Raw genomic sequence first — 13096 nt, forward strand, 5'->3', positions numbered from 1 at the left:
GCCATGGGTTAGCTGTTTGGGTGGGTTGGATTGGTTGGTGGGCTGGACGCGGTGATCTTGAAGGTCTCTTCCAACCTGGTTTGGTTTATTCTAAATAAAGGTTTATTCTAAATATGGTACTTCTGTCTTTTCTGAACTTCTCTTTTGGAAATTGAATACTCCAGAGTTTCTTTCATTAGGCTTGTTCTCTAGTTGTGGACGTTTTTGTGGTTTTCATTTAAGTTATCCTTGTCTCCCTACAACTTTCTCAAAGTATAAACAGTGGACCTTACTTAACACCTTCTTTGCCTCCATTTTCAATAGTAGGATAGATTGTCTTCAGGACAACTGGCCTCCTGAGCTGGCAGATGGAGTCAGGGAGCAGTATAGTACCCCTGTAATCCAGGAGGAAGCAGTGAGAGACCTGCTCAGCCACTTGGATCCCCACAAGTCTATGGGACTGGATGGGATCTATCCTAGGTGTGGTGGGTTGAAAATTCTGCCCCCCAGCATTAAATTGCAGACAAGCCCAATGGGAAGCAAATGAAGCTCTATCTACAAGCAAAACTACAATCTACAATGAAATGCAATGAATATGTACAAAATATGCAGTATTTACAGGTATTTACAATATATGAACAGCACAAGAACCCCTCTGGCCAAAAACCAGGAGAGCTGCTAATAGCTTTCCGCTCCCTGATGGTGAAGAATTTCTTCCTAACATTCACTCCATTTCTATTTTTGTTCCATTCCCCCAGTCCTATCATTACCTGGCACTCTCAAAAGTCCCGCCCCAGCTTTCTTGTAGGCCCCCTTAAGATACTGGAAGGTGACAATTAGGTCTCTTCGGAGCCTTCTCTTCTCCAGACTGAATAGTCCCAACTCTCTCAGTCTGTCCTCATAGGAGAGGTGCTCCAGCCCTCTGATCATCCTTGTGGCCCTACTCTGGACTCTGAGGGGGTCCACAACTTCCCTAGTCTGCTTTTTACCATTAATATACCTACAGAAATTTTTACTGTCCCTGGCTAGATTTAATTCTAACTGAGCTTTAGCTTTTCTAACCAGGTCTCCTGCTGCTCTGGCAGCTTCCTTATATGCCCCCCAATTCCAGCTGTCCTTTCTTCCACTCCTTGTAGAGTTTCTTTTTGTGTGCCAGTGTGTCCTGGTGCCCACCTGTGTTGTCCCTCCAGCAGGTGTCAGGGTGGTTGAAATCCCCCACGAGGACCAGGGCTTGTGAATGTGAAGCCACTTCTATTTGTTTGTGGAGGGCCTCATCTGCTTGGTTCTGCTGGTCAGGTGGCCTGTAGCAGACCCCTACAGTAACATCACCTTCCCTGTCTTCCCTTTAATCTTCACCCATATGCTCTCAACCAGCTCATCATCCTTGCCCAGGGGGAGCTCCACTGATTCCAGCTGGTCACTGATATAGAGAGCAACACCTCTCCCCTCCTACCCTGCCTGTCCTTCCTAAAGAGTCTCAAGCTGTGCTGGGGGAAGTTTAGGCTTGAACTTTAAAGGAAGTTCTTCACAGAAAGAGATTGGCCATTGGAATGGGCTGCCCAGGGAGGTGGTGAGGGTCAACATCCCTGCAGGTGTTAAGAAAAGACTAGATGAGGCACTTAGTACCATGGTCTAGCTGGGTGATCAGTTGGACCCAATGATCTTGGAGGTCTCTTCCAACGTGGACACAGGCAGCACTACTGATTAACTCTCACTAGTTGTACTTCATAAACCTATTTTCTGTATCTAGTAGGAACTTTCTACAACTTCATAAAATCCTCTCAGTAAAGTAGCTGTGACTTACCACTTTTCAAGAACTGTTTTTGGTTGGTTGGTTTTTTTTTTTACATTTGTACAGGCTTGTTTTTTTTTCCCCAAGTCTCACTCCCAAGGTAACACGACAGAAAAACAGGTAACACCACAATATATTTCTGCTTTTTACTGAATGATACAAATGGTGCATTTTAAGTTCAAATTATCTTGCATAAATTGCAGCATAATGCACCAAGACCTGACATGCAAATCCATAACTACTAAAAAAACCCAACCTAGCCCACTGACATTACCAAACAGTGTTTGAATGGAACTCTGTACATTTAGTTATTTCATTCTTTGCCAATGAAATCCCAGGTCCACTGATTAACTATTTGCTACTGCTGATGCTGAGTGACAGGTCCTCAATTCTCTTAGCACCCTCTTTCAAAGGTCGGAATTACTTCAGCACACCTTTCATTCTCTGGAATGCTGCTTTATGGGCTTTTTAATTAAAAGTAATATTTGTGGTTCAAAGAGTTGAATCTCCACTACTAAAGGCATGCTTATGTTCCTAGCTGCGATCATCCACAGTAACGCAAAGCCCCCCTGTTTAGCAGGCTGTCTACAGTCATACTACACAGCATTTTGTTATGGGTCACTGCTGATGCTTAGGTTACTGCAATTTTTTACGCTTTTTACTTAAAGTGTATTTAAATAATGAAGGCTGATGGGTTTCTATAAGCATGTAAAAGTAGATGGGAGTATTTGAAAGTCAGGAGTGCAGGGGAGACTGAAGGAACCAACCTGGTGCAGCCTGCTGGGAGTAGTCCCTGAAGTATGCCCACAACAGCATTCAAGTTCACCTGAGAGGGAACCAACTGATGGAATCCAAAAGCAAGTCTAGAACTGAACCAGTATTTGCACAGCTGGAGACCAAGAGGAAGGAAAGAACATTAGCTGACAAATGCACTTTTCATGGATACAGACCTAACAGGGTCAAGTGTCTTGGCCTGACTATCATGCAGCTTTTTTTTTGTGGACAGATTTTTTGGTTCACATTATTGCCTAAAAAAAAACCCAGATTCCTTACCATCTCTCCTAAAAGCGATTTAATGGGCACAAGGCTTGTCTTTTTCAGTACTCTACTGTCTTCCTTAAAGGTACTTGAATTTTCTAAGTCTAAAATGTAATTATACAATTACAAATGTCAGCGATTCTGATAGTTATCTAGAATGTCATGCTCACCACAGAAATAGATTCATGACTGTGCTTAAGCTCTCATAGCTGTGATGTATGTGACACTAAAGATAGTTTCTTATTCTTACACTGAGTAAGTGGTAGACAGAACTGCATTTTACTCAATCACTGAAAAGGAATGGGAATTAAGAGTCAGTTCCTGCCAGACACCAGTGACCCACTGCAGAGTGTTTGCTAGGTCTTGTGCTGCTTGACTATTCATAACTAACCTCAAAAAGGGGCCACAGTGATAACATTTGGCAATGAAAAAGTTAAGAGTATAAGACTAGTGGCAAATGGAAGAACTGTAGAAAGGCATATAAGACTGAGAAAGAAATATAATGAGAGATGCAATTCAGCATAAAAATAAATATACACATGGAAATAAACAACCATAGTTTCACATACTAAACAATGGCCTCTGGGGTTATTACCACTCAAGAGTGAGATCTTGTAGTTACGATAGATAATTCTGTAAGAACTGCTCAGTACTCAGGTCAAATTTAAAAAGCAAGTTAAGTATCAGAAATTACTAAAAAAGGAATAAACAACAAGGAAGTAAACAAGCCAGTACTTAACAGCATGTTTAATGCTGCAGTACAGAAAATATAGGACCCAAAGAAGTTTCACAGGACAGTAAACATAAAAGCTATTCCATGCCTTCGGTCAGACAAGGAATAAGCCAATGTGTTTCAGTTTAAAAGAAGGAATTTCAAGTTGAGTGTTATACATCTGCAGAATCATGACTAGCATAAGTATGCTAGGCAGGCTTACCATGCAGGGAACATTAAGATAGGTTCAAAACAAACAAGAAGTGGCAATTTTTAATGCAACAGACATCAACTGATAAAGGCTGCTGCTATTCAAGTAGCATATATAGTCCAAAGGAAACCAGGCAAGTACTGGAAAAAGCACCATTGAGGATTACTAAATAGACAAACCATATCATGTTCAGGAAACCCAGGAATAGAAGACACTTGGAAACTAGGAGAATACATAAGGAAAAGGACCAAAGGTCCTTGCATTGTTCTTATCCTTCCTCAGGCTGCTGCTTTTGGCTAAAAAAAACCCCAGTTATTAGAAAAACCTTTGATTAGGATTTGTATATCTCTTATTACCTTTATCTCTTCAAGAGTTCCAAAAGCATGTAAGTAAGGAGCCCAGAGAGAAAGCAGGTGATGTTTGCTTGGCTTTAGTTAAATGCAGTAGAAGGTGGTATGTGTTACAAATGCAGCCAACAATGCCAAGTCTGAGTGCTCATGTTCACATGGGGATGCTAATACAGTGGTAGTCTTATTTTACAGTACAGAAACACTTGCAGTATGAAATTCCCCACTAAAATGATTTTATTCTTGTATTTGTTACAGATGAAAATACCAAATCAAAAGCAACGAGGAGTTTTTATACCAATTCCTAGTCACATTTGTCCTGTGCAGTATTTTGAAAGAAACTCTGTCAAGTATCCTAAGGAAAAGTATATAGGCTTTCTAGGTGACCACAGATCTGCTAGCTTGCAGAAACATCCTCCCTGCTTTCAGCCCAAATATGTTAAATATTCAGCTTTAAGTTTAGTATTTCATTTTTTAATATGAAATATTAACTATAACCAACGTTACCATTTTTAGTTTTATATATGTAAAGTTGCTGGTTTCTATGTCATAAACATGCCCTGTTTCTATAGTTCTGCAAAAGAAATTGCCTACCAGGCCTTGCACCTGGGAATACACAACCCAGGAGTGCAGCTCAGACTGGGATCCACCTGGCTGGAGAGCAGCCCTGCTGAAAGAGACCTGGGGGTCTTGGTGAACAAGCAGCTCAGCACGAGTTAACAGTGTGCTGCATTGGCAAAGAAGGCCAACAGGATGTTGGGTTGCATCAACAAGGGCATTAGCAGCAGAGATGAAGTCATTGTCCCACTTGCTTGTCAGGCCACACCTAGAATACTGCATGCAGTTTAGGTCCCTGCTGTACAAAAAAGATGCAGACAGGCTGGAAAGTGTTCAGACAAGGACCATGAGAATGATCAAAGGACTGGAAGACCTGCCATGCAAAGAAAGGCTGACAGAACTGGGTTTGTTCAGCTTTGCAAGGAGAAGGCTTAGGGGAGACACTTTTACCACATTGCCCCTTGTTCTGTCATTGGGTGTCACCAAGAAGAGCCTGGCTCCATCCTCTTGGCACTCGCCCTTTACATATTTATAAACATTAGTGAGGTCACCCCTTAGTCTCCTCTTCTCCAAAATTAAAGAGCCCCAGCCCCCTCACTCAGTCTCTCCTTGTAAGGAAGATGTTCCACTCCCTTAATCATTTTTGTGGCTCTGCACTGGACTCTTTCAAGCAGTTCCCTGTCCTTCTTGAACTGAGAGGCCCAGAACTGGACACAATATTCCAGATGCAGCCTCACCAGGGCAAAGTAGAGGGGGAGGAGAACCTCTCTCAATCTACTGACCATACCTTTTCTAATACACCCCAGGTCGGCATTGGCCTTCTTGGTCACAAGAACACACTGCTGACTCATGGTCAACCTCCCATCCACTAGGACACCCAGATCCTTTTCCCCTTCACTGCTCTCCAACAGGTCCATCCCCATCCTATATAGGGTTGTTCTTTCCCAGGTGCAACCCTTGACCTTGTTGGATTTCATTAAATTTCTCCCTGCCCAGCTCTCCAGCCCCTCTAAGTCTTGCTGAATAGCAGCACAACCTTCTGGGCTATTCCACCCAGTTTTGTGTCATCAGCAAACTTGCTGACAGTGCACTCTGTGCCCTCATCCAGATCATTGATGAATATATTGACTAGTACTGGTCCCAGTACCCACCCATGAGGGACTCCACTAGATACAGACCTGCAACTAGACTGTGCCCCATTGACCACAACTGACTTCCCTTCTACCAGTTCACAATCCACCTCACCAACTGATCACCCAGACCACACTGCCTCAGTTTAGATGCAAGGACGCTGTGGGAGACTGTGTCAAATGCTTTACTGCAATTATTTTGGGCACTTTTGCTATTCTTTACAGAAAAGTTTAAGTTTCATATTTGAGACCTTGCAGATTTAGATGCAACTCCTGAAAACACAAAGAACATTCCCCAGTCTTCTTATTTTTGAAATGCAGGAGTTAGACTAATTAAGTAAAAGCTAATTACTCATTTGCATTCATCTGCCCTGGTGTTTTCACATTTCACTGACTTTTTGGCTCTCCTAAGCAACAACGAAATTTAACCATCTTTCATTCCACAACACACTGTACTCAAAAATCATAAATCTGAAGCTAAAACACCAATTCACAAAGACTTTCAAGTGTTCAAGAGTGAGCAAGATGATACCACTTAAGTCTCCCAACTTGGTTATGCCAACATTTTAACAGCATCATCCTGGCAAAATCTTTTGGTCAGGTTAGCTGGAAATAATGGCAAGTGATTCAGTGTAATAAATATTTTTTATTCTCTCTGCCAGCAACATGATTTATTTAGCTGCTTTGATTGCTTTTTATAGAGCTATGACCTAGAGTGCATACAACAAATTCTTAAAGTAGAAAATGTTTTTCTCTGCACAAATAAAACATTTGTCTTCACTAAGATTCCAAGTTCATTTCCAAATGTGCTGCATTCTGTTGAACTTGGAGATTACTTGAGATCCCATTAACACTACACCTTGGAATTATGATAGCCACTTAAAAAACAACAACCAGAAAACCCAAAACAAAAACCACAACCCCCCCCAAAAAACCTCAAAAGCTTTAGCAGCAGCAGATGGCTAAACAAGAAAACATCATCCTATGAAGTAGAGTTCCTGAATGCAAGGATATTTACTGGAAAGTAACATGATAAACAGTTTACTGCAGTGTTGTAGGGTTGGAAGGGTAAGGCCAAAAAGCCTCCTCCCTCCCCCCTGTAAAGTAAAGGGAAGGAAAAATTGAAGGGGACAGCCTCAAACGGTCACATGCATGTACTACAAACACTAGGTTTGGAATCAGTGAAGATTCTTAGGGCTGAATGAGAAGACATTCCTATGCCACATGACTGCTTAAGACTCACTGATTCACATTAACTGTATTTGTTGTTTCTAGCCTTAGTATTTTTAGGTCTAGTAGTCAGAACAAATGTAGCAATTGAACTTCACAAAATATATTCCATGTAAAACAAAATTTAAGTTTGCATACATTCCTTCATGGCTAACTGAATTTCCTCTGCAATGCAAATTAAAAACTTTTCCAGCCATTTAAATCAAAAGGACAATTCACTACCTACATTATCAAAAGTGCTTTATTTCTAACTTTCAGACTGAGACTTTAAGTCCCCACTCTTACACTAGTTAAAATAGTCAGGATGGGCTTCGTCCCTATCTGGTCCATAAAGCAAAACTAAAATTGTGCATGTAGTTTCTCACCAAAGCAAGAGATAAAAGCAATGATATGGTACCACTTTTAAAAGATGCATTAACAAGCTATACTGATTATAACAATATTCATTGCTAAACACTAAGTTCTGGCATGATATAAAAAAGACTTGATGTCAAAAAGCACTAACTGCACTGTATTCACAAACAAGTCACAAAAATACCAAGCAATGAGACTACTGGTGAACTTATAAAAACTTTTCAAGCTATCCTATACATCATCCTTTTCACGATGATTACAGCAGCTTTCTGAAACCTATGCCCATAAACTCATTTTGCTTTTCTGCATAGTGGCAATCTTCAAAGCCTGTTAACTTCAGTGTGGTATTTCTCAGATAAAAATCTTCTCCCATGTCAGCCAGCCATATTTTCAGCAGCCTAAAAAGAGAAAAAGACATTTAATTCAAGTCACCAAAAGTAGACACCATGTGGATTAAATGTCACCTGTTCTTACAATTCACCCAGAGAACATGTCTAAAAATATGCTACTTACAAACATCTTAAGATGCGTACTGCTCTTCTCCAAAGAATACTCTAAAAATAACGCTGTCAACCTTTATTAACATAATCATTAACCTTTATTAACATAATCACTGGAATGGGCTGCCCAAGGAGGTGGTGGAGTCGCCGTCATTAGAGGTGTTCAAGAGGAGACTTGATGGGGTACTTGGTGCCATGGGTTAGCTGTTTGGGTGGGTTGGATTGGTTGATGGGTTGGACACGATGATCTTGAAGGTCTCTTCCAACCTGGTTTGGTTTATTCTAAATAAAGATGTTTATTCTAAATAAAGTTCTTCACCATGAGAGTGGTGAAGCCCTGGAATGGGTTGTCCAGGGAGGTGGTTGAGGCCCCATCCCTGGAGGTGTTTAAGACCAGGCTGGATGAGGCTCTGGCCAGCCTGATCTAGTGTGGGGTGTCCCTGCCCATGGCAGGAGGATTGGAACTAGATGATCCTTGTGGTCTCTTCCAACCCTGATTGGTTCTATGATTCTATGATTACTGTTTGTTTGTGTTAACTTGTACATCCTCTATCCCAGCAAGTTGTATCCTGTATATTTTACCCTAATGATTTCAAGAAGTGCACAAATGCATGATTTTTTTTCCTCCTTTGGCATTTACTTCTTTATACAATTTATATTACATTTATACAATTTATATTAACACAAAACTCAGAAGAGTGACACTAATAACAGCATAAATCACACTGCCAATTATTTGATTATGACTTATGAGACAAACAGGCAAAGGATAGCTACAAGTAAAAGCAAAGTAAAACAATCTTCAATTACTTATATACATGGTTAGACATATATACACACACATTTATGAATGTACACAAGTGTAGAATATGGATAAGCAGAGGAAGGTGGTTAAAAATGAAATGAAGTTTGAAAACTTTAGTGGGCTTGATTAGCATCCATCTAGTGGGAAAAAAAAAAAAAGATCTGAAAATTGAATTTTCTAAGAGTCAGAATGCAGTCTTCTAGAAGAGAGATAGGCAGGGTAGCTATAGGTTCACCCTGACACCTCCCCAGAAAGAAAAAAGATACCTTGGAAAAGAAATCCTTATGTTTAAAATACCTTGAAAAAGAAATCATTATGTTTAGGTAGACAAAGAATTAAACTCCTTTAAGGCAAGTGGGGACTCTTTTATAAACTATAGTCTCTCTACTCAGCTGAACAGGTAATTGCTAAATTATGAAAAGCCCTACTATATACAGACACCATGAAATCATCATGCTTGTCTCTGGAGAGATTCAGAGCACAGGTTAATATAGTAAAACCAGTATGTGAAGATGACATTAGCAAGCTGTGTGGACCCGTTTACAGATACTGCTACATACTGCTAGGCCCAGGGTTGTAGTAAGGCTGTGACAGCGGCAAAAACTGAAAGTGGCAATGTGTTTATGATACGATGCAGATAATGGGGCATTGGTAGATAGACATGCCTCCCTGAATAAATCTAAGGTTTTTAATTGTTGGTTTTATTCCTTCAAATGATTTAATTTTTTCTGAAGAGCATTTTTTGTATCATAGCTTGCTTCATGTTGCACTCCGTTTATCCGCTGACTCTTCTACAGGACAGCTAATTTCCTTGCTTGAAAAAGGAGTTATATCTTAAAGAACAATTTACAAATTGAAGCACAGCAAGTTGAACATACTCGACACTTAAAAACAAATGTATATGCTTCGTGAGCAACAAGCATTACCTTTAGAGCTTCTGCAGCTTTACGTAGCTCTTTAATAACAGATGACAATGCTTCTGGATTTATCCCCTGTTCACAAAGTCGCACACAAATAGACAATGTCTCCATGTCCAAGCCAGTGTTTAGTATTTTTGAAATTTCAAACAGAACTGTAACAGAAATGAAAGCACTTTAGTCCCTACAGACTACAAGATGTCAATGATTAAGAATGTTATTCCTCAGCATTTATTCTCTACAGTAAAGTCTCTGAACTTGGCAGTTGTGGAAAGCTCTTGCAATGTGAACCTCAACACCAGCATTGACGCCCAGCTTTCCAGTGCGAGCTAGAAGCCATGGCTTCCAACAACAAACTTAATACTGGATAATGGGTTCTGAACAATAAAAAGAGTGAAGAATTCAATAATTAACATGCTTGCTAACCATGTAAAAGGTAGGCTATAACAACCACCCATGCTCTTGAACACTAGACACTGACCAAGTCCTACTAAAGCAGACTGAAAGTGCACTCTTAAAGCTGTTACAGAGAATGTCAGGTGTTTTCTAGCCAACATTGGTTTAAGGGTAAACAATACTATTTAATTTTTATGGGATCTGAATCAGAAGCAGCATGTCATCGGGAAATCTTTTGCAGAAAAAAGATTCCAGTCACTTTTGTGCAGAGACAAAGACATTTCTCTCTCTCTCCCTTCCAAACCTGCCCTGGAAAGCTGCTTTTCTCTGGCTCTCAAACACTTTGTTAATAAACGTAACAGAACAACTCACTGAGGTTTTATTTTTGGTTGTAACAGTGCCTAAGCCATCCAATTAATTCCACTGAAGTCAAAGGGAAATGTCAAATACTATGAGAAAACTGCTAGGTGTGATACTACTCTTGAAACTCACCCACATAGGTTGTATTAGGAATCCACGCACGTTTAGGACATGGAGGCAGTTTGCCAGACAAAAGTCCTGGATAAAAGCTACAAGGTGGGGCTTCCTTCTCCACAAGGCTTTCTGTTCCTACTGGCTCAAAAGCAAACTGTTCCAAACACATTACATACATGCACACCCTGTCCTCATGAAAGCATCTTCAAGAGTCAGATGATGCCTTTGAAATAAAAGGCCACTGACCATTAACAGCTACAGAACAAAGAAATACTGGCAACTCTTGGAAAAAAATTAGTTTTCACTTTCTTTAACCATTTAAAGTTTCTCATCAAGTTTACTAGGCATGTAACATATCTGAAGGCACAGCAGCAAACCCAACTAACTGAGGAGGGTAGATTTAGACATTAAGAAGAAATTCTTTGCGTTGAGAGTGGTGAGATACTGGAACGAATTGCCTAGGGAGGTCATGGATGGCCCCTCTCTGGATGTGTACAAGGCAAAGGCTTAACGAGGCCCTGAGCAATCTGCTCTAGTGGAAGACAGCCCTGCCTGTGGTGGGAGGGATGGAACTAGATGATCTTTAAGGTCTCTTCCAACCCAAACCATTCTGTGAATCTATGAAGTTCCAATTTCCTATGTCTGGAAGAGTTGTGGTCAGTAGCTTCTAATAGAAAATGTTCAGCTGTTTAGGCAACATCTTTGCAGAGAGATGTAGCAGCTCTCAGTGCTTTACACTTTAAGTTACTAAAGCACTTTAAATATTTTTATAATGGAAATTTCAAAACATCAATGTATTCTGAACAGTAAAATAAAACAGAGCACTTCATTTGAGTGCAGTAAAAGTTCCTTCCCATCTAAAGCATTCCAGCAGAAAGAGAGAGAGAGAACAGATGTCAAAATCAGTTAGGAGAACTTAGAATCCCTCTACATCTCAAAGAAATCTTTCTCTATCTGAACAGAATGGTGTCACTGTCTAGAAGCATCAGTGCAGTCGTAATAATCCTAGGCCTGCCTTGCCTGCAACAGCAGGTTAAAGTAGCTGGAACACCAGTTCAACTCTTGAAGGTCTTTGCTAAGGAACCTTCATGTTACAACAGTCATAGCTATAATGGAGGATCTTGAGAAAATAAACAAAGCAATAGCCCCTTGAACACTCCCTCTAGCCTCTAGTCCCTCATTTCTGGAGAAAGTCTTTATATTTAACAACCCTCAGAGAATTTCTTGGCAGCTTTCCACTCTGCCTGAAACCCCTACAAGCTTCTGGCATAGCCATTCTCTGGAATTCCGGAGTTTCACACGAGACATTGCAAAGACACACCTCTTGAACATGACAGCTTTGATCATTACTCAAGCTGTTGATATTTGTCATGGACTACAAATAATGTGAAATACTTCCCCCTACTCCCAGTGCCACTTTTCTCACAGTCCCCATCCCACATCACCACCAATTCTTCTATATCAGACACTAGTGCAATTCTGTAACACTCATTGCCCTTCTGATTTTTTGTTTTTACTTTAGTTTTGACGAGCCATGCAGAGGAACAAGATGTTGGGATTCACATCACTTCAGGTGGGGCCACTACCAGGGCCACACACTTGACTCTTTCTCACATTAATCATTTTAAATAATAATGTCTTAAAAAGGCAAATATATACATTCACAAAGGCTAACGTTATGCTAAATCAAACAATAGCTTACGGGGGAAAAACAAAATAAAGGCCGAGAAAAGCCCCAGGCAGCCGAAAAGCCCAGTACTACGTGCATAGTTGAAGTGTTTCAGACATCCCACATAAGATGAAGCAAACCGAAACTGCTACACAGTAAGTCCTTTAGCAACTCCAAACCGTAAACCTCTTCGCAGGAGAGGTGCCAGTATCACTTCAGAGCCGGCTCAAGGCCCCGCAGCCCGAGAAGCAGCGTGAAGCACTTAGACAAGACCTCCTCGCAGAGGGCCGACGCAGCCCCAGATCGGCCAGCACAACGGCAACGAACCCTGGCTGTCGCTCACAGCACTAGGCTCCCTCGCCTCCGATACCCACCGTCCATCGTCTCCCGCACCGCGTTGAGACTGGCGGCATTGCTCGCCATGGCGACCCCGCACCGCCCCTCGCCTCCCACCCGGAAGCGGAACAAAACCCCTCCTTCCCCGGTCCTTCTCCCGTTACTTCATCTATGTCGTTCAAATACTCCCGCTCCACGTGACGCCCCAAACGGAACCCGCCTGCTCAGCAGCGGAAAAACGACAGGCAGCCTCCCTTTCGAATTTGTGCAGCGGCTCCCCTGGCGATTGGTCCGTTCGAGAGCTGGGGGGCCTGCAATTGGCCTGGAATCAGAAACCGAGCGTTGTGATTGGGCAGATCTGGGGAGGAAGAGGGGCGAATTAAAGAGCCTCCCGACGCCGGGGAGGCGGGAGGTACGACCTGGGGTGAGCATGAGCGGGCGCAGCGGAGTCCTGGTAATGGCGGCAGGTAGTTGCTGCGCGGGCTTTGGCTTTGTATCAGCCGCTTTGGGTTAAGGAGACTTGCCCGGGGGCGGGGGGGGGGGGAGACTCGGTGTTATCGATCTAGGGGGGGGAAGAGGAAGAAGGGAGCTGCTCTTAAGGCTTGTTGAACGAGTGCAGCTCTTGGGGCTCTCGTCCCTTTTGCCGCC

At 41.8% G+C, this 13096-nt stretch overlaps 2 protein-coding genes and 1 long non-coding RNA gene across 9 annotated transcripts in view; 2 read left to right on the forward strand and 1 right to left on the reverse strand.

The window, feature by feature from the left end:
- The window catches only part of LOC137448306 (uncharacterized), a 565471-nt gene that overhangs the window by 530200 nt on the left and 22175 nt on the right, over window positions 1-13096 (forward strand). The window lies entirely within an intron of this gene.
- MZT1 (mitotic spindle organizing protein 1) lies at window positions 6394-12586 on the reverse strand. Its single transcript, XM_068150579.1, has 4 exons — window positions 12487-12586; window positions 9583-9728; window positions 6916-7749; window positions 6394-6811 (listed from the first exon to the last, which is right to left on the reverse strand). The coding sequence occupies exons 1-3, from the start codon at window positions 12533-12535 to the stop codon at window positions 7726-7728; spliced, it is 219 nt and encodes a 72-aa protein (XP_068006680.1). The 5' UTR covers window positions 12536-12586; the 3' UTR covers window positions 6394-6811; window positions 6916-7725.
- The window catches only part of BORA (BORA aurora kinase A activator), a 40118-nt gene continuing 39732 nt past the window's right edge, over window positions 12711-13096 (forward strand). For 2 of the 6 annotated variants that reach the window (XM_068152324.1, XM_068152160.1), the window contains exon 1: window positions 12711-12915. The gene's annotated coding sequence lies outside the window, so the exon portion shown is untranslated. The remainder of the gene's footprint in view (window positions 12916-13096) is intronic. The other 4 variants (XM_068152246.1, XM_068152073.1, XM_068152408.1 and 1 more) reach the window with 4 other exon arrangements.

Source organism: Melanerpes formicivorus, unplaced genomic scaffold (genome assembly GCF_026170545.1).
Source record: "Melanerpes formicivorus ecotype bairdi unplaced genomic scaffold, bMelFor1.0.p_v2 SCAF_1, whole genome shotgun sequence".
NCBI classification, from domain to species: Eukaryota; Metazoa; Chordata; class Aves; order Piciformes; family Picidae; genus Melanerpes; species Melanerpes formicivorus.